At 43.0% G+C, this 19818-nt stretch overlaps 3 protein-coding genes across 3 annotated transcripts; 2 read left to right on the forward strand and 1 right to left on the reverse strand.

The window, feature by feature from the left end:
* Positions 1–1445: 1445 nt before the first annotated feature.
* On the forward strand, positions 1446–7086 carry LOC108925021 (proteinase-activated receptor 1-like). The gene is made up of 2 exons (XM_018736720.2): positions 1446–1717; positions 5611–7086. Exons 1-2 carry the CDS (start codon positions 1657–1659, stop codon positions 6735–6737), a joined length of 1188 nt encoding a protein of 395 aa, XP_018592236.2. The 5' UTR covers positions 1446–1656; the 3' UTR covers positions 6738–7086.
* A 3193-nt stretch (positions 7087–10279) lies between these two features.
* On the forward strand, positions 10280–13927 carry LOC108925089 (proteinase-activated receptor 2-like). The gene is made up of 2 exons (XM_018736831.2): positions 10280–10413; positions 11912–13927. Exons 1-2 carry the CDS (start codon positions 10326–10328, stop codon positions 12979–12981), a joined length of 1158 nt encoding a protein of 385 aa, XP_018592347.1. The 5' UTR covers positions 10280–10325; the 3' UTR covers positions 12982–13927.
* A 943-nt stretch (positions 13928–14870) lies between these two features.
* Positions 14871–18055, reverse strand: LOC108925090 (cholesterol 25-hydroxylase-like protein 2). Its single transcript, XM_029253115.1, has 2 exons — positions 15973–18055; positions 14871–15496 (listed from the first exon to the last, which is right to left on the reverse strand). The coding sequence occupies exon 1, from the start codon at positions 18009–18011 to the stop codon at positions 17133–17135; it is 879 nt and encodes a 292-aa protein (XP_029108948.1). The 5' UTR covers positions 18012–18055; the 3' UTR covers positions 14871–15496; positions 15973–17132.
* Positions 18056–19818: the final 1763 nt, after the last annotated feature.

Raw genomic sequence — 19818 nt, forward strand, 5'->3', positions numbered from 1 at the left:
CCATATAATACACACTCAAAATGGTTTTTAAAATGGTTTGTTTAGTTTGACGGCATCCTAAATTACTTTCAGAAATGTAGATAGGATCGAAAGGAGGATACGAAATTCCCGGTGGAGGGCTATCCAAAAAAAAGTCTAAAGGAAATGGTAGTGCTGAAGAATCATGATAAACAGTCTGCATATGTTTTCATAATTATCTCTGTTGTTCATCACAGAAGTGCAGTAAAAACTGAAAAGCACTGTTAACCCTGTCATATGGGAGTAACCAGATGACCACTATGCTAACTGGCTGTATGTTAGATGCGATACAAAGTGACACTGGCAAAAAAGTGGTTAAGAAAGGCGTCCGGGATGCTGGCACTCGGGCCTCCCGCTGTGCTTTCCAGCGTCAGTTGTTCAGGCATTTCCTGTTTTGTGCATTTCCTGTTCAATCGAAAACAGACCTGTGATAGCGAATGCTAGGGGGCAACAGCTTTCCTTTAAGGGGAAGTATAATATCCTCATTGGCTTTAGTTGTCACAAAAATGACAAAAATTCAGGAACACATGAACTATGCCTTTAAAGCAGCATTTTATTTACTGTAGTTGACTAAGAGTGATTTTCTTAAATTCATCGTATTAAATTATATAACACTTGGGAAAAACAGACAAATTTTGCAGACATTAGACAAATGGATAGCTTATAAAAGGAGCCTGAGAAGTGTAAAGTGCTCTCAGGAAAATCTGTCTTGATTGGTTCATTGACTAATTTGGGAGAGGTCTGGAGGTGTAAACTTTAAGCTCATTTTCATGTGGTACGGCAGTGGCACAGCGAGCAGCACTGCTGTCTCACAGCACCTGGGTGGTAGGAGATGGGTCCCCGTTCTGTCTGTGCAGAGTTTGCACGTTCTTCCTGCCTCAGTTTGAGTTTCCTCCCACAGTCCAAAGACATGCTGTTCAGGTTCCCCGTAGTTTGTGAGTGACAGAGAGTGTTCCACTGATGCATGGATGAGTGACCCATTGTAAGTAGTGTAGCTAGCAGTGTAAATCACCTTGGTGAATAAGGTGTGGGCTAATAAGACTACATATAGAGTTCATTGGAAGTCACTTCAGACTGCAATTACTGTAAATGTATCAGGTGAGGTGTGAGGGTAGGTTTAGAATTCCAGTCCTACAACAAAGAGCACCAACATAGGGTACATAGTCATGCATGACTAGTTGAAAGGTCTTGCTTAAGAGGACATAGATCTGACTTGTAAAGGGAAAGTTGCAGTTTTGAATGATCCACTGGAAGACACCCTGGTATTACTGTAGTAGTGGCCTTGAGCAAGGTGTTTACCTTGTTTTGCCGCACTAAAATTCAGGTGTACACACACAGGGTTTGGGGTGTAATGCACGCAGGGAGAGAGCCTTCTCTTGGTGATTCGCGCTGCTCCTTGCGTGTCCGTGGTCCCACAAGGCTGGCAAAGCTGAGCTCATAGGACGGGGCCGTGTTTCTGGGCGGCGGTGTGACTGACTGTCCGTCAGCGGGAACAGGGCGGGTTGGCCGCTCCGCACTCCGACTCCCGCCGCCGCGCTCGCGCTCGCGCTTCCCGCTGTTTCCCGCCCACACAGTCCGCGCGCTGCCTGCGTCCGCGCTGCTCCACGGCTTCAGCGGCGCTTTTAAAAGCAACCAAAAATGTGCGGAGCGCTGCTCTTTCTCGCCTTCGTGTCCCTCGCCTCCGGCTATTCCCTGAACAGTAAGTATGTCCAGCCGTTCAAATACAGAAGAATCAATGCTGCGTGTTTGCTACTTACATTAATGTCCGGCATAATGATAATGTACCTACGCTCGTCAAGTTATTTGGTAGGCTGGGGCAAATGATGTGACGGGTTTTCCTCTTAAAAGCAAATATGCGGGGGGTAATTTTTAGAGGTGTGCAGGATTTAAAAAAAAAAAAAAAAAAAAAAATGACGGAACCATGTAGCTTTTGTTAAGTTTTTCTTCACTTCAGTGGTCACCCACAAATGGTATGTCTACCGAGAGGAGCGAGCGCGTGCCCAGCAGTGTATCAGCCTTATATGCCATATATGGTATCATAACACATCCTTCGAATATGATGAATCTTACGGGACATGGTGCCGTATGCACGCATCAGTGGCAGTAGCTGCATAACCGCAAGCATTTTTTGCCAAGAATACATCGTACTTGCTCATAGAATAATAAGAAATTGTGCAAAAACCAGGCAGTGTATACTACTTAGTTTTGCATAAATGGAAAGTTTTTGTTTGTAATGTATTTACATGAGGGGGCGTGGTGGCGCAGTGGGTTGGACCATGGTCCTGCTCTCCGGTGGGTCTGGGGTTCGAGTCCCACTTGGGGTGCCTTGCGACGGACTGGCGTCCCGTCCTGGGTGTGTCCCCTCCCTCTCCGGCCTTACGCCCTGTGTTGCCGGGTAGGCTCCGGCTCCCCGTGACCCCGTATGGGACAAGCGGTTCTGAAAGTGTGTGTGTGTGTGTGTGTGTGTGTGTGTGTATTTACATGTATTAATTTAGCAGACGCTTTTTTTTTTCCAAAGTGACGTACATCATTAGAAAATACAATTTTGCATTACATTATAGCAGACAGAGAGACGTAGTTGCAGACGTGATTCTTAAGTACAGTTAGTTTCTTTCTTTCCACCAACTAAATAATAATATCGACGATGTTTACCTCTATCTAACTCTGTTTAACATTTTGTTGCTGAGATGCTGAGCCTGAGGGGCCCCTGGGGGATAGGTAGATTTTTCAAATATTTTCCCCTCTGAGCTCTTCCCAAAGGCAACCCAAGATAGAACATGACTGCACCCGTTTCGTTATTTTAACACACGTTAGTTTACATTTATTTATTTAACTGATGCTTTTCTTCAAAGCAATTTGCAATTAGTTGCCCATTTTATACAGCTGGGCAAAGCCTCACAGCAATTCAAGATAAATACCTTTTGCTCAGGGTGCGGTAGCGCAGTGGGTTGGACCGCAGTCCTGCTCTCCGGTGGGTCTGGGGTTTGAGTCCCGCTTGGGGTGCCTTGTGACGGACTGGCGTCCTGTCCTGGGTGTGTCCCCTCCCCCTCTGGCCTTGCGCCCTGTGTTGCCGGGTAGGCTCTGGTTCCCCGTGACCCCATATGGGTCTAGCGGTTCTGAAAGTGTGTGTGTGTGTGTGTGTGTGTGTGTGTGTGTACACACCTTTTGCTCAAGCCAGTGCAGGTGGGCTTTAAACCTGTAACCCTCAGGACCCAAGGGCAGGAACACTTGCCACTGCACTACCAGCTGCCTCACCCAAAGCTAATGGCATTCAGTAACTTTCGCCCAGGACCGGTTTTGAACCACAATATTATTATCATTAAAACAAATACTGTACTAGTCGGATGTTTTATTAAAATTTTCTTTTTTGGGATGTAAGACATGAAAGCACCCCTTTGCAAATACGGCTGACCCTCCCACGTCACGACTTCGATGTTTCGTGGGTCGGCAGCAAATAATGAAATGGGGATTTTTGGGGAGCTTTGCGGCCTTGTGCAGGAAACTACGCAGCACTGCAGATGACGTGCGTAGCAGATGAAAAGTAAAAGGAAATGTAAAAAAGTTTAGTAAGTCATAAATGCATAAAATATATTTATAATATTACATTTACATTTCTTCATCTACCAGACGCTTTTTTCCAAAGTGAAATACATCTCAGCAAAAATACAATTTGTGCATTACATTAACTTAATGATTAAGAGAATGAGACATGGCTGGAGACATGTGATTCAAGTAAATCTAGTCTGTTACCTTCCGCTTGATGCACCGATGTTAATATATTTTATCGTTTAATACAGTAAATATACACAGATTTTTTTTTAAGGAAAATTTTGTGAAAAGTTAGACTTTGCGAAAAAAAACTCTGGATATCCGTGCTTTGTAACGCCAAAATCATGGACTCGGTGATGCGTGTACAACATCTCCCTCGTAGTGATCATCTTGTGTCCGCGTTTATCTCGCAAACTTTGTGTGTTATACCTTATGTAATCATGGCTCCAAAACATAAAGTTCCTAGTGTTTTAGAAAGTGGTTCCTAGAACGTCCTAAATCTAGTCGAATCTCAAAAATTTTCTCCTCCAGCTGGAAGTGCTAGCTATTCTCGCTTTGCTTGCCTAGGGGGCCTAAAATTTTACGAGGTTTTTCCACATCGTAGGGGGCTGAGTCCCTAACCTCCACTATGTGGGAGGGTCAACTGTAGTGCCACAGATCCAGCTTTGACATAAAGTGTAGTGCTTTAAAAGGAAAAACATACCTTTGTCTTCCCGATAACGTACAGGTGGTCCCCGACTTACAATGTGATTATGTTCCGCGAGGCCCATCGTAAGTCGAAAATGCATTTAATACACCTAATACACACCTTTGCGTGACAGACTGAGAGATGCGGATCGCTACCGCTGCCCAGCATCGCGAGAAAGTATCAATCACATATCGCTTGCCTGGGAAAAAAATCAAAATTTAAGATTCGAAGTACAGTTTGTACTGATCATCTATCGCCAGCTCACCATCATGAAGTCGAAAAAATCGTAAATTGGGGACCTGTATATAGCTAGTTAATGAATTTATGTATGCATTGTATGTAATATATGTATGTCATGTCATGGTGACATCCCGTCTGGACTACTCCAACTCTTTCTTGTGTGGCCTTCCCACTACTGCTGTCAAACCTCTACAGCTGATACAGAATGTTGCTGCATGAGTTGTGTTTGACTTGCCAAAGCATTCCCATGTATCTCCTCTACTCATTTCTCTGCACTGGCTTCCTATAGCTGCCCGGATCAAATTCAAGACCCTGGTTATTGCCTACAGGTGCATTAATAGAACTGCTCCCAGCTACTTACAAGACTTGATTAACTGCTACACCCCAGCCAGGCCCCTTCGCTTGTCTACTTCTGCTTGCTTGGTGGTCCAGCGCAGAAAAGTAAACCACAGAGGTTCTCGGTTCTGGCTCCGTTGTGATGGAATGACCTTCCCATCTCTCACTCAGAACTGCTGAAACTCTGTCTACATTCAAGAAGGGTCTGAAAACTCACCTTTTCCGGACCCACTTTGCTCATGATCTCTCTAGTTCATGTATGGAGTAAATGTTCATGCACTGTGACTTTATGATCATGCCCAGATAAGCCTTTACACAGCCACTACTCCTGTATTGTATGTAAATGTTTGTGTAACTTAAAAAAAAAAAAATTGTAGGAAGGTGATCAGGATTAGTCTGTCCTGAGTTTTATGCAACTGGTCGTGCGATGAACATCAGTGCATCAAGTGGAAAGAAACAAACTAGGTTTACTTAAGAATCACATGTCTGCAGCTATGTCTCTTTCTCCTAAGGTAATGCACAAATTATATTTCCTCTGAGATGTACATCACTTTGGAGAAAAGCGTCTACTAAATGAATAAATATAAATGATGTAAATATAATTTAGTCACTACAACAAATTTTTTTTTTTTTCTCAGATAGATATAGGTCTATGCCTACATTTATGAGCTTGAATACTGTTGTGGTTGCAATTATAGAATCTTTTTTTTATATTAAGTGTGCTTCAGATTCCTATGAGCTGTTAAACTTTATGTAACAAACTGTCTTTTTTCTTGAAGGGAGTGTGGCGAGGTCATTCCCGGTATTCACCAGGTTTGTAACAGATGAACCCATTGACTTCACAGAAGGTAGTGGATATATTGATAGCAATAAGTCTTTTGTGCATCATGGAACTGTGAAACATTACATCACTGATGAGGCCAAGCAGTTTCTCACTGGGCCTCTGCTCACCACCTTCATCCCCTCCATCTACACTGTGGTGTTCATTATCAGCGTCCCACTGAACATCCTTGCCATCATCATGTTTGTAATGAAAGTCCGGCCCACCAAGCCAGCTGGGATTTACATGATCAACCTGGCCCTGGCTGACCTGCTGTTCTTGTTACTACTCCCATTCAAGATGTCATATCACTTCAATGGCAACAACTGGATTTACGGACCAGTGCTGTGCCGCATTGTAACTGCCACCTTCTACTGTAACATGTATTGCTCCATCCTCCTCATGATGTGCATCAGTTTGGACCGCTTCCTGGCAGTTGTGCATCCCATCAAGTCTCTCACCTGGCGAAGCCCACTGAATGCCAGGGTGGCGTGCTGTGTTATGTGGCTACTGGCGTCTGTCGGGGTGTTGCCCATCTTTGTGTCTGAGCAGGCTGTCAACCTGCCAGATCTGGGCATAATCACTTGTCACGATGTGCTGGACATGGGCGAGCTTCAGGGCTACTACCTGTACTTCTTCCCCATCTTTTCCTCCGTGTTTTTCTTCATCCCCCTCATCATCGTGGTCTTCTGCTATGTGCGCATCATCCAGGCCCTCAGCACCACCAGCATAGCCAATAGCTCAAAGAAGACACGGGCTATATTCATGGCAATTGCCGTGTTAACAGTCTTTGTGGCCTGCTTCACCCCAACCAACATCATCTTGCTCATCCACTACATACAGTTTGCCCACAAGCACAGTGACACCTCCTATGTGGCCTACCTCCTTTCAATGTGCATTGGAAGCATCAGCTGCTGCCTGGACCCACTCATCTACTACTTTGGATCATCTCAGTGCCAGAAACAGGTTGCTGCTATCTTGCATTGTAGGTCCACCACGAAGATCAGGCAGGGCTCACAATCCAAAAGCACCTGTAGCAGCAAGCTGGACCCTTTGAGCAGTCAGTACACGAAGTTGATGGTTTGATTCAACCACAAGAGATTTCAACTGATTGTGTTTGCTTTACTTAGGTGTGCTCAGATTTTTAAGAGGGAAAATGCATTTTTAGAAACCACACAACACATATGAATGCTAACATTAATATGTTTTGGTATGTTACATTTGTGCCATTTCAGTATTAATTTTGATAACATAAGCAGTGATTCAGACAATTTACAAACAACAGCATAAGCAGGAGCTCCTTAGAACTTCTTGGGGGACTATGATGAGCAGACAAACGGTATCTGTTGGACATGGTATCTGCTGCCTCACTAGTTTCTAGATAGATAGATAGATATACTTTTTTGATCCCACAAGGGAAAATATTATGTTACAGCAGCAGAATACAAGTCTTAAAATACTTGCAATATAAAAAATATAAAGCAAGTGGAAAAATACAAGATAAAAATATTTGCAATTCTATATACAGTTGGAAGAATAGTAAATAAGTGTATTTAAATAAATAAATCAAAACAGTCTGTAGCGCAAGTAGTGCAACAGTATATAGTCCAAGTTGTGCAGAATGGTAATATAATCATTGTAACCGGGCATTTTAGCCATTCAGGTGCAAACTCAAAACAATTAAGGTCGCCTGGGGTAGAGAAACAAAAACTCCAATAAACACCTGGCTGCCTTGATTGGGAGTGGTTGGGCAGCAATTCTGAAATTGCTCTACCTGGGGCTTTTATGATTCTTCTTTTGGGAAAAACAGTTCGTAAATGCACCTCCCTGGTGATTATGACCCATCTGTTTGAGTTTTATATTTAAATATATTTGAAGTTTGTTTTTTTTTGCCTTTGTTGTTTATTAAATGTTTTTTAGAGCTTATTAAAAACTTTAAAAAATCTGTCATCTGCCAATGCAGAACACTTACACTGGCTCTTTGTGTTACAAACTGTTGAGTTAATTTTCAAAGATAACTTTTTCCATGTTTATTTTAATTGCATTTTCTTCTCTTGTATTTTCTGCTTAGTTTTTTGTGGAGAGAATTTTATTTACATGAGAAACCAATATGTCAGTAAGATGTGTCCAAACAGAGGAGGAGCGTGATATTGTCCAGTTCACTTCCCTTCCAGAGAATCTACTTGTGTTTCGTGTTCGGACTTTTGGTAATCAATAACAAAATGAATAATATATTTTTTGCATGAATCTGTCTGCAATCAGCATTGAAAAGGAGTTTGTGATGGTACCACATTTTTATTAGGAGTCATTTAAAATTAGTATTAATTTAATGTAGATTGTGATTAATAAAAATGTATCTTTTTTTGTTTATTACAGCTATAGCCAAAATTTTCACGTAATCTGCTTGCCATTAAATTAAGATTTGTTTGTGCTGTAAAGGTTTTATTGACTGTAACGCAGGGATAACGGTTACATTGGATTTATAGACAAAAGTGAATTAAGAACAGATTTCTGATTCCAACTGTGTTCGTAAACTGAAAACTGCCAGTATATTTGTTGGTCACTGTGCCTCACTCACTACTCCTACCCCCCCCCAAAAAAAACAAATTTTTCCTGCTTTCTGACAGTGATTGTTGAAGTACAGCATCAGAGATGAAGTAGTATAGCTGTTCAGAGCTCTCAAAGACATTTTCATTACAGTGTAATATGTGTATTACCTCTGTGTAGTTTACAGAATGTCATATTATCACTTTCACCATTTTCTGTATTTGCATTTTTACTTAGCGCACTTTATATTTTATACTCTGTTACTGTCCCAGAAGCTACATGTGTCTGATCCTTTAAGTAAATAAGCTACTATTAAGGTCTTGCTTGATATGTTTGGATTAAATTGTGATTTAAGAATAGTTCGTTGTATAATGAAATAATGCATGTTTAAAATTAAATGAATACATTTACTGGCTGCATACATACATTCAGTAATAAAAGAGTAGAAACCAAAAGTGATGAGTTGCATGTTTATCAGTGTATTTATACATTCATAACAGAAACATGGTGATTTCACTTTTTTTTTTAAAATACAATGTATGAGGCTTGTGAGGACTACGTTGACACAGTGGGTTTGGCTGGGTCCCGCTCTCTGGTGGGTCTGGGGTTTGAGTCCTGCTTGGTGTGCCTTATCATGGACTGGCATCCCATCCTGGGTGTGTCCCCTCCCCCTCCAGCCTTGCACCCTGTGTTGCTGGGTTAGGCTCCGGTTCACCGCAACCCTGCTTGGGACAAGTGGTTTCAGACAGTGTGTGTGTGTGTGTGTGTGTGTGTGTGTGTGTGTTACGCTTGAACACCACCTGAAAAACACATAATACTCCATTCACTGTGAGTGGAGGCACTGTAACAAGTTGAAAAATTAAACAAAAGGGAATATACTACTTCTGAATAATAGAAGTTTCCCTTAGTGTGAGTATGTGTGACTGTCATGGACTGGTGTACTCTACTGTACTCAGCTTCTGGAAGAGGTTCCAGACCACTCTAAAACCAAATACGTGGTAGACCCTGGGTGACCAAAGGACCAGTTCCAGAACTGACTGCTACAGGGCTCCAGTACTTCCTTGTGAGCCCTTCCAGTGGAGAGGTGATTTCAGGTATTTTGCAACACATCTTCACAGATGTCCCAACAGCCTTCGTTGAGCAACAGTCTGAGACGCAGGCCAGGGTGTGACACCCTCTGTGCAACATCGCCTGGCCATTTCTAGATACCCTCTGTCACACAGCATTTTTACAAATCTTCAAATCACAAAGTATGAGAGGAGGGTCCTTGGGTCCCTCAAAACTCTGGAACATAGAAAATGAAGAGATTCCACAGCAAGTGTTTTATATGTGGAATTTATTTGTATGGAAAAGCAGAGACTGACTTAAGGAAGCACAAAAACATGAGAATAAACTTTTCAATAAACACAAGTTAAGTATTAACTTTCCTTGAGGAAAAAGTCAGTGTGAAATTATCCCTCTCAGCTTTATTTGAACTCATGGGCGATGGAAGGTGGATCTGTCGACTTTATGGGCCAGTTTTAGAGACATATAATAAATCTAGTCCTAGAACAGTTTGTCAAGTTTCTGTTGACAGGGTAAAGTACCTCGACTGTAGTATCCATGCGGAAACCCCCTGTCACTCTCATCCTGCTGCTTCGCTTTGTCTACAAACCCGTCGGCAAAATCACAAGTTAACAATCACAAAACCTGCATTTTTTTCACCTTCAGTGTAGAGCCACTAGGGTTAAAAACAAGATTTAAAAAGGCAAGAATCTGAACGTTCCCAAGGTCGCACTCATATGAACTGTGAAGACAGGACAGAGAGCTGTGAGCATGCAGTGTTTCATATATAACAAAACAGATTATATTATATTTCCATATTTGATTGCATGAATAAGTTTAAACAGAAGTCACTCCGCGAAAAGTCCTTTTGTATATGGAGGAACTGAGGCCAGCCGAATGCGGTCTAAATTGGGCTCTTTTCCGCGCTCAGGTGAAGGAATATTTCATCCAGGTGAGCGCAGTCACGTTGTCGTGATGTCATCCAGGTACGCTTTATCTTTGTAGCGCTGCAGAGGGTTTGTCAGTACGCGCTGAGAGCTTCGCACCGAGTTCAGCTATTTGTTATATTTCCTACGTTTTACAATGATGACTGAAAGCTGTCGGCCGCCCGCACTGTTCCTGTTCGTCGCTCTGCTGGCTTCCGCGCACTGCTCTGGCGCCCTGTCCAACAGTAAGACGCTGTTGTATTGTTTTGTGTCTTTCTTGTGTGTCAGTGTGTGTGTGTGTGTTAGTGCGCACTATGTACGAAATGTGTGTCTTTGTCTAAGAAAACTCATGACTTCATCTGTGTTGTCTTTTAGCTCATGTTTCTCATAATAAAGTAAATATGTAATTAATATGTGATAGTTGAATTAGGTCTACTTCGTGTGTGTGTGTGTGTGTGTGTGTGTGTGTGTGTTCTGCTTTTCCATCAAAATTTGTGTGAAAAAACTTTCATCCCTGGTTTTGATTGGATGAAGGTGACATTCTGGTGCCGTAGACCAGATTATATCACAGCAGGATGGAGAAAAGTTTGGTGTTCAGTCTAAACCATGTTTTAACACTTATTCTGTTGTTTAATATGTTGAAATGGTGTATAAACCTGTTGCCTTGTAAAAACAACCTGCTTGTTATACAGAATGGTATAGTTAATTGTGTCCATACTCAGGAGGACCAAATATTAGAAAATGTGACTGTAAATTTTTGTTGGGAATATGACAAAGTTTTACTGTACCGTGCTGATATGAACTATGCGTTATCACTATAACTTGAAGCCCTCGGTAACTTCCAAAATTTCACTGAACTGTCAGTGAAACGTGCATAATCTATAGTTCAAGAGAATATGAAGAAATCTTCTTGTGGAAAAAATAGATCTATACATTTATATGAACTATAGGACATGTCATTGTTTTGTGTCAGGCAGCTAATGAATTCTTGCTGTGAACCACATTTAAACGCAAAGAAAAGCACAAAAACTAAAATTTACTGTGAACAATAATTACATATAGTTTGTACACTTTATAACGTCTATTTGTGACACTCACCATATTAAATATACACACACACACACACACACACACACACACACACACACACACACACACATTTTCAGAACCGCTTGTCCCATACGGGGTCACAGGGAACCGGAGCCTACCCGGCAACACAGGGCGTAAGGCCGGAGGGGGAGGGGACACACCCAGGACGGGACGCCAGTCCGTCGCAAGGCACCCCAAGCGGGACTCGAACCCCAGACCCACCGAAGAGGAGGACTGCGGTCCAACCCACTGCGCCACCGCACCCCCATATTAAATATACTGGAGTAAAATTGCAAACTTAATCAGTTGAATGTTCCAGGGGACCATCTTTGACTAATTTACGTGAATATGGACAGATTTAACCGGGTGGTTTCAATGAAACTGATAAGCACGTAACCTACATAATTAGAGGCTGCACAATGTGTCATATTCTTTAACAGAAATACCAGTTAAAATGGTCATTGTAGCAATGAAATTTCACTGAGGGGCCACCTTCAGAGTAGATTTAGTGAATAAGGTTTACCGTACAAAAAAAGTTACGTTCGGTTTTTGTTTGTGTATAGCACACAACAGGAAAACGTTTCCGAGAGTACGGTGGCATGCAACAAACTACACTGTGAAAATACACCTCTGACATTTGTTTCTTTAATTTAGGTAGCGTCAAATTCAAGGGACTAACTCCTAAAATAAATGTTAGTGGCATGTTGGTGTTCAATCCTGAGGTAGAGGAAGTATTAAAAAGTAAATTGACCACAGTCTTCCTACCTCTCGTCTACATCATTGTGTTCGTTGTGGGACTACCTACCAATGCCATGGCCATCTGGATCTTTGTGTTCAGAAGCAAGAAGAAGAGTCCAGCAACCATCTGCATGACCAGCCTGGCGCTGTCGGACCTGCTGTTCGTTATCTGGATCCCCCTGAAAATTGCCTACCACCTCAAAGGGAATGACTGGACCTATGGAGAGGTGCTCTGCAGAGTGCTTGTGGGTTTCTTCTACGGCAACATGTACAGCTCCATTCTCTTCATTACCTGTATCAGCGTGCATCGCTGTTGGCGCATAGTCGATCCGTTGCTGGTTCGGAGGGAGGACAATCGGATCGCGCTTGCCATTTCCTGCGCAATTTTTCTTTTAACTTGGTTGGCCACAATTCCACTCTACATGTGCGATCAAACTGTTGGTGTCAGTGAACTGCACATCACCGCTTGCCACGATGTCACCAAAAGCAGCGACATAAAAACTGCAGGAGGCTACTTCCTGTCCATGGGAGTTATCGGCTTCATCGTTCCATCGGTAATCTGCGTCGTAGCCTATATCCGAATGGTGTGGCATCTGAAAAATTCCGTCATGGATGAAAAGGCTGCTAAGAGGCGCCAAAAACCTGTTGTCCTCATCATCACCGTTCTCATCATGTTCCTGGTGTGTTTTACCCCGAGCAACATCATGCTGCTCATTCACTACGGCCTCCTCTTACGCGGCAGCCCCAACACCTCTTACGGGTTTTATATCACTGCGCTGTGTTTCGCCAGCCTCAACAGCTGCATGGACCCCTTGCTGTACTATTTTGTCTCCAAGGACTTCAGACACAACGTGAGGAACACGCTAATCTGCAGGAGTGTGCGCACCGTGGAGAGAGTGAGGGTCTACTTCAGTCCTCTGAAGAACTCCAAGACCAGCAACTCATATAACTCGAATTCCACAAACACCGAAAGTAGCAGCTGCTGAGGGCAGCAATGCAAATTTCTGAGCCCCTACTGAATACGCTGACCTCGGGCCAGTCTTGATTTTACGTGCAGAATATCTTTGCTTACAATTGCAGGTTACTTTTCTATTTCATGGGTGTGTGTGTGTGTGTGTGTGTGTTCTAAGAAATGAACTTGTTGACTTTGAAATTTTATTAAAAAAAAAAAAAGCTGGTGAAATTGTGAATGGATCAAGGTCAGGGTTTCTTGGTGGACCAGTATGTATTTTTTCCAGAATTGTGAAATGTGTTTGTTATAACTGCATATCAGTTTCATTTGCCCATTTGTTATTATTTTTAACTACTGTCTTTATTGAAAGAAATTTAAAAATGGTTACCGGTTTATATGTATTTTTTACTGCATCTATTCAGGATAGGCTCCTTTCTCAAAGGCACTGTAGCAGGAGTGGGGTTCAAACAGAAAACCCTCAGATTATGTGAGCAGCCCAAACTGCTGCACTACCCAAAATCCCTGGTTAACGTTAAGCTTAAACAGAATTAAATGACGTATGAAACCTTTATGCGTTTGCACTGTAAGAAACAGTAATTCTACATTGGGTATTTGGAAGAAGATATCCATAAGTATAAATTATTTGAATGGTCATTTTCTGGAACATGTGCTGCAGTGAAAAGTGAGAATTTTTAAAGGTGTTTAATTATTGTAAGGTGATATTCCTTTCCTTTACCCTACCTGTGTTAGCTGGGCAGAACAGCCATTATTGTTAAAGGCTCATTCTCTGTGCTTGTCTTTTTCTCCTACGATCAGACTCGAGTTCAGTCTTGTCCTGAGATTCGAGAAAAATCTGCTATTGAGGCTTCACCTGTTTCTCTGACATGTTCACTCGTGTTCCTTAAAACTACACATACACCATCTGAAACCACTTGTCCCCTAAGGGGTTGTGGGGAGCCAGAGCCTAACCCAGCAGCGCAGGGCAAAAGGCTGGAGGGGGAGGGGACGCACCGCCAGTCTGTCGCAAGGCACCCCAAGTGGGACTCGAACCCCAGACCCACTGGAGAGCAGGACCCGGTCCAACCCACTGCGCCCCCATGCCCCTTCCTTAAAACCAGCACTATTACACACACACACACACACACACACACACACACACACACACATTTTCAGAACTGCTTGTCCCATAGGGGGTCGCAGGGGAACCGGAGCCTACCCGGCAACACAGGGCGTAAGGCCGGAGGGGGAGGGGACACACCCAGGACGGGACGCCAGTCCGTCGCAAGGCACCCCAAGCGGGACTTGAACCCCAGACCCACCGGAGAGCAGGACTGTGGTCCAACCCACTGCGCCACCGCGCCCCCCAGCACTATTACATTTTTTCTGAAGTATTTATCCTCTTTTGTACTGTTTTAACATTTATTGCATTGTCATACAATAGGCCAAATCAAGTTAATTTAGGACTGTTTCAACACAATGCTTTATTCACCCTACTGGCTTTTTAAAGCGCTGTTCCCATGGTGCAGGTACTGTATCTGTTGCCTTCTAGTTAAGAGAACTTTGTACAAATCCCTGCACCTGCTCCTACTCTCGTACTGTTGATCTACATACTTTACCTGAATTGCTACAGGAAAAAAACTGTCAGTATTGTCTTTAAGGACCATTAAGTCTACTTAAGTAAGTAATAAGGCAGCCTCTCAATTGGAAAGTTCTGAGAGAAAAGATCTGTAATTATTCTGTGATGATATATCAAGTTAGGTAGCAGTGTTTATTGAAAGGTACTGAGCAAATCACTCAGCACAAATATTTGTATTTTTTTTTACATATTGTGTTTTACAGTACTTTATGCATATGTGTGTGTATATATATATATTCATTTTATTTACATTTTTGTACCTATAATATGTACTAGCACTGTGTGGTGTTACAATAAAAGATTGCGGTTTTTCTGCTTTGTCCAGATTTCCTTTTCAGCCCATTGGTAGGCTTCTCAAATATTCGTAGCCTCCGATTTGGAAACGTTAACTGCAATGTTTTTGCAGTGATGAGCAAGTGGGAAAAGTAGGCCGTCCTACAGGAAGATAAACAATGGCGGTATTGTTTTTCAACATGACATCATTGAGGCGCAGCTATGTTGCGTATTAAATCGAAGCCACATAAAGCGTAACAATGAGTGATATAAATGGAGGGCAAGGTTTAAATGATCAGCAAGAGGAAAATATCATTTGAAAGGAAAGCTGAACCTAAGTGCTTGGCCAAAAGTTAATTGCCTGGTTATGTCTCTCCATTTGTAGGTGCAGGTAATTGCGAGAATGTTGCAGCCTTTGGTCAGTACTCTAACACTGAGGTGTTAGCGTAGTAAACCCTTTGTCACCACACAATAGCTGTTGGTGGAAGGGTTGCGAGAATGGCGGTACGGGGCAGGAGAATGAAGCTCCACAGAACATTGATCGCTGGACCCCAACGGTGCCGGGAGAGGACGGTATTCTTCTCCGAGGCATTTTTTCTTCTTTTCGGTTTAATAAAGTTTCGAAAGGCAGTTGGAAAAGCTGTGGAGAAGGGAAAAAAAGCCTGATGCCTGTCACAACATATTTGGAAATTTATGCAAAAAACGTTGAACAAATTTCCAGCGCCATCTGCTGGAACGTGTCTAAATATCCTCTATGACGTGCCATTGAGAACAGGGTGCTCTCTGCTGAAAGCGAGATCTTTTCAAACGTTTATTTACAATGGGCTCATCAGGTGACATCTCAGATGCAAGAAGGAAGAAGTGTGCAGCTTCACGCACGCTTTGCAGGCACCTATGTGTGGCCTTAAGCAATGATTCGGCAGGTAGAAAAAGGAAAAATAAAAAAAGAAAGGAACGGGAGGGAAAACTGCAACGCGAAGATGAACTCCGTGGGGGGGTGGAAACATGGACCGTAAAGCTGACAGTCAAAACTAAGACTAACAGCAAGAAACATCCATTCATTTTCTAACAAGTACTATACAAATTAGCTTAAGACTACTCAAGGCTGGCTCATACCCTCTCGAAATGTTGTTTTCAGCGTCAGGCGTCGCAGCGCGTTTCTCGCTTTCCGAAGAATCTGCCGCAAACTCTCCTACGGGACAGATTTTAGAGAGATGTGGAGGAGAGCTGTGAGTAAAGACTCCCTTTTTCTGAGTTGGGATATTTGGCTAGTTTGGAAGGACTGATGGTGTTTTCTTGGTAAGTCGCCAAGATTTCCCTGAAAAGCACTGGATCTCCACTGGAATTCCTGCTTTTGTTTCCTCTCATCCAAAGATTACAAAGGTGTTTTTGTGGTGGGAAAGCCTGGAAAATTCCCCTCCCTCAGCTGGTTCAACCGCTGATGGAGTATGAAAGGCCGATGATTAATTAATATTGGCGCCATGCGGTACGTTGGAGCACGCATATTTCCTGGCTATATTTTCAGCGAGCCTTAGGGAACAGAAACCAGCAGAGACATTCACTTGGTCCCAGTAGTCGGCCTCAGCGCATTCATAGAACATAATATCGCGCATAATAGTGCTGTAATTGCGGCTGTGCTCTTTTCCTGTGTGTTATGCCGACAAAAAAACTTCCCTTTTGTCTTTGATCATTTTTATGCAGCGTTTTGGTGTTACCAAGCTATTACACTGAACTCGAAATTTTTGGATACGGCTGTCAAGACACTAAGTTACAGGGAAGTGGCTTGTGGTGTGTGCCCATGTATCCGGCTATTGTTTCTGACAAAGAGCAATGAACAAACGAACCATAAAATGTCAAACGACCTTAAAGTAGTATTAGCAGGAATCTGCAGACAACAAGAAGAAGCAAGAAGCAAACAAAAGCAGCCTCGTTTAGAAATGCGATGTGTGTGTGTGTGCGTGTGTGTGCGCGCGCGCAGTTATTTACACGTGTTTCCAACAGTACTGTACAGTCACTGTCATACATTGCTCTCCCAAAAAAATCTGCATATACGGTGTTTTTACATGGGCACCTGTGTCTAACATCAGTGTGTGAAATGAGCACATAAATATTATTCGTCAGCTTGCGAAGGAGAAAGGACAGATCGCATTAGGCAATAAAAATACACTGGAGAAACCTTCAAACTTAAGGGAACACAGTTACATTTAACCTTAGCATTTGAAAGTTAGTGCAAATCTTAGTCTGACATGGTTTTAGTAACAGAAAGCCAATAACAGTCAAGCTTCTTTGCTCTCCCTTCCTCTCATAGCGGCTGATTGGGCGAGAGCCGTCCCAGTCCCTGCTAGCCAGTCCCAGTGGGAGAAAAACGGGGCGAAGTTGGTGTTGGGTTTCTGATGGTGGGCATCGTGCTTAACCGAGCCGCCCCAGAGGCCGAAGGGGACCAGGTTGTGCAAGGACCAGGGGAAATCGTAACCGCAGTGATCATCGGTGGAGATCCATATGTTGAAGAGCATGAAGCCCCAGGTGGTCATGCAGTGGCACTGCAGGAGCAGGGGGTCCAGGGTGGTCCAGAAGCCGACGCTGAAGAGCTCCCAGGCAGACAGGTACTGGGTGACCAGGCTGAAGGGCTCGTTGTACTGGTGGTGGATGGCGTGGAAGGTCCGGTACAGCCAGCCGATCTTGTGGTGGAGGAGATGCCACAGGTAGTACTGGAAGTCAAAGAGGATGGTGCATCCCAGGATGCCCAGCAGAAACTCGGAGAGAGTCGGAGCCTCTTTGGGCAAGGGGATTGGCGGCCTCCAGAGCCACTGCCCCACAGTTGCTGGGAAGATGTAGACCAGGTGGTTATAGGTGGTGAGGCCCAGCGTCCTCCAAATATCCGTCCAGGTGACAGGCTTGTCTGGGTGGATCTTATACCTATTGATGCTGGGGCAGTACGGAGCCAGGACATCCACTACGGTGAACAGCGCCACCAGGATGAGGTAGGTAGACACAGACAGGAGAACGGGAAAGAGAGGTGACCTCAGCGTACTCTCATGGTTAGTGTGCAGGTAGTCCCAAATGGGCTGCAATACAGAGGTTTCAGGAAGTCCAAAAGTCATGTTGGCCACATAAAAGCTCCCACAGTACCTGTTCCTCAGGCTAATAACAGTCATTTCGAAAGATCTGCTCACTATGGCGAGGAAAAAAATTCAAGAAAGCCACAAATAAAAAAAAAAAGAAAAAAAAAAAAAAAAAAAAGAGGAAAAATGGTTTCTTATTTCTTTTAAAAGCAAACAAACAAGTTTCAAAGTTCCATGTGCCAGACTGGGCCAGTGATTTCTATTTATGTACTTCGAAGCACCACCTCCTTTTTAAAAGGAAATGAGCACTTTCTCAGTAGGCCTTTGTATCAGAGCGGAGACTTCAGCCAGTAGCAGCGACCCTGTCACACCACCAGCCGATTTTGACCTAAATATGAATGATCCTGCAGTTTAGGAAATGCACTGCTCATAAACTTCAAAAAGATGCCTTTCTGCATGATCAGTAGGAAGGAATAAAACGCTCTCATTTCAGTCACTTTCAGACCATATACTGGGCTCAGTGTGCCGTGTAATATCCTTTTCTGAATGCGGCAGTAGCCCAATGACTTGAATTTAAAGTGATAGCTGTGCTGCAGAATAACACGGACCAGTTTCAGCTGCTCTTAGAGAGAAGAGCAGGGCTTCTGCATGGCCATCTGTTCATAAAAAAATCCCTCCAGCTATAATTCTTCTCAGCTGATTCCAGAAAACGAAACACGAAGTTTACTTTTAATCCCTCTTAATGATCAGCACTTCTGAAATAGTTTTTTTTTTGTTTTGTTGTGTTTTTTAATTAAGGACAAACGTCTCAAAAGGGCAGGGATTTTTATGTGTCTTCGTGCTTAATTGCTTAAAAGCTGAGTTTTAAATTTTGCTTTACTAAAAGTGTAAAATTCAATTTCGCTGAAACTTTATTCGAAGCAGCCTACAATGCCCCCTTTAACGACACTAGATTTTTTTCACTGTAATACAGAAATACAGCAGTATAAAACAGCATAGTACATTAATAAAATACAGCATAGTAGTAATAGCAGTTTAATAGTAGTAATATTTCAGTACTGTTTCAATAGCCATGGTATTGCTGCAGGGAGGAAATAGATACGGTAACATGACCTGATTGTATTGTATTGTAGGTAGGTAGATATACGGATAAATACGTAGTTAGAGGAAAAGACAGATCGAAGAGTCCGATGTGTCCTATTTCTAATGTTGTCTGTTAAGGGGGTGCTCAGTTGCACTCTTGATGCGCCCCGCTATTAAGTCTGCATCGGACTATCCAGCCAGCTGAGTCACGTTAGTCACGGTGTTTACTGCCACCGTTTCTCCTTTGTGCGCAAACGGAATGAGATGACATTAAACTTAATCAAGTTGCGAACAGAGAACAATGAGTGTTTGTCCACCGAACACCAAAAAACCCGGGTTAAGGGTTCGAGGTGGCGACACCTTTCGATTCGCTCGCGCGTGTTTTTCGTTGCAGGAGTACAAGCAGACACACAGTGTGGCCTCTGTTTTACGGCGTGCTGCTGCATGTCTGCATCGCGAAAATACGGCCAGGGAGCAGGAGCTTAGAGGCAAGGGCTAAAACGGTCAAGCGGGACGGGGCCACAATAATAGTCCTGTAAATATATTACAGGTTTTAATCATTAGCAGCTTTTTGTGCTATGGCAGTTTATGACTAGTTTCCTGAACCTCTCACAGATTGATTTTTTTTTTTAAAATATATTGGTCCTAATGAATACTCGCGTCACCTTAATTGAAGTCCAATTCTCTTTGTAAATTCATGAAACGTTGTTTTAAATTAGCGGCGCACCGCTGGTATTTTGTATTGTCACAGATACCAGCTGTTTCGCTGAATTAGTTCCAGAACCTTTACAAATAATACTGCACATTTGTGTTGTTG

Source organism: Scleropages formosus, chromosome 6 (assembly GCF_900964775.1).
Source record: "Scleropages formosus chromosome 6, fSclFor1.1, whole genome shotgun sequence".
NCBI classification, from domain to species: Eukaryota; Metazoa; Chordata; class Actinopteri; order Osteoglossiformes; family Osteoglossidae; genus Scleropages; species Scleropages formosus.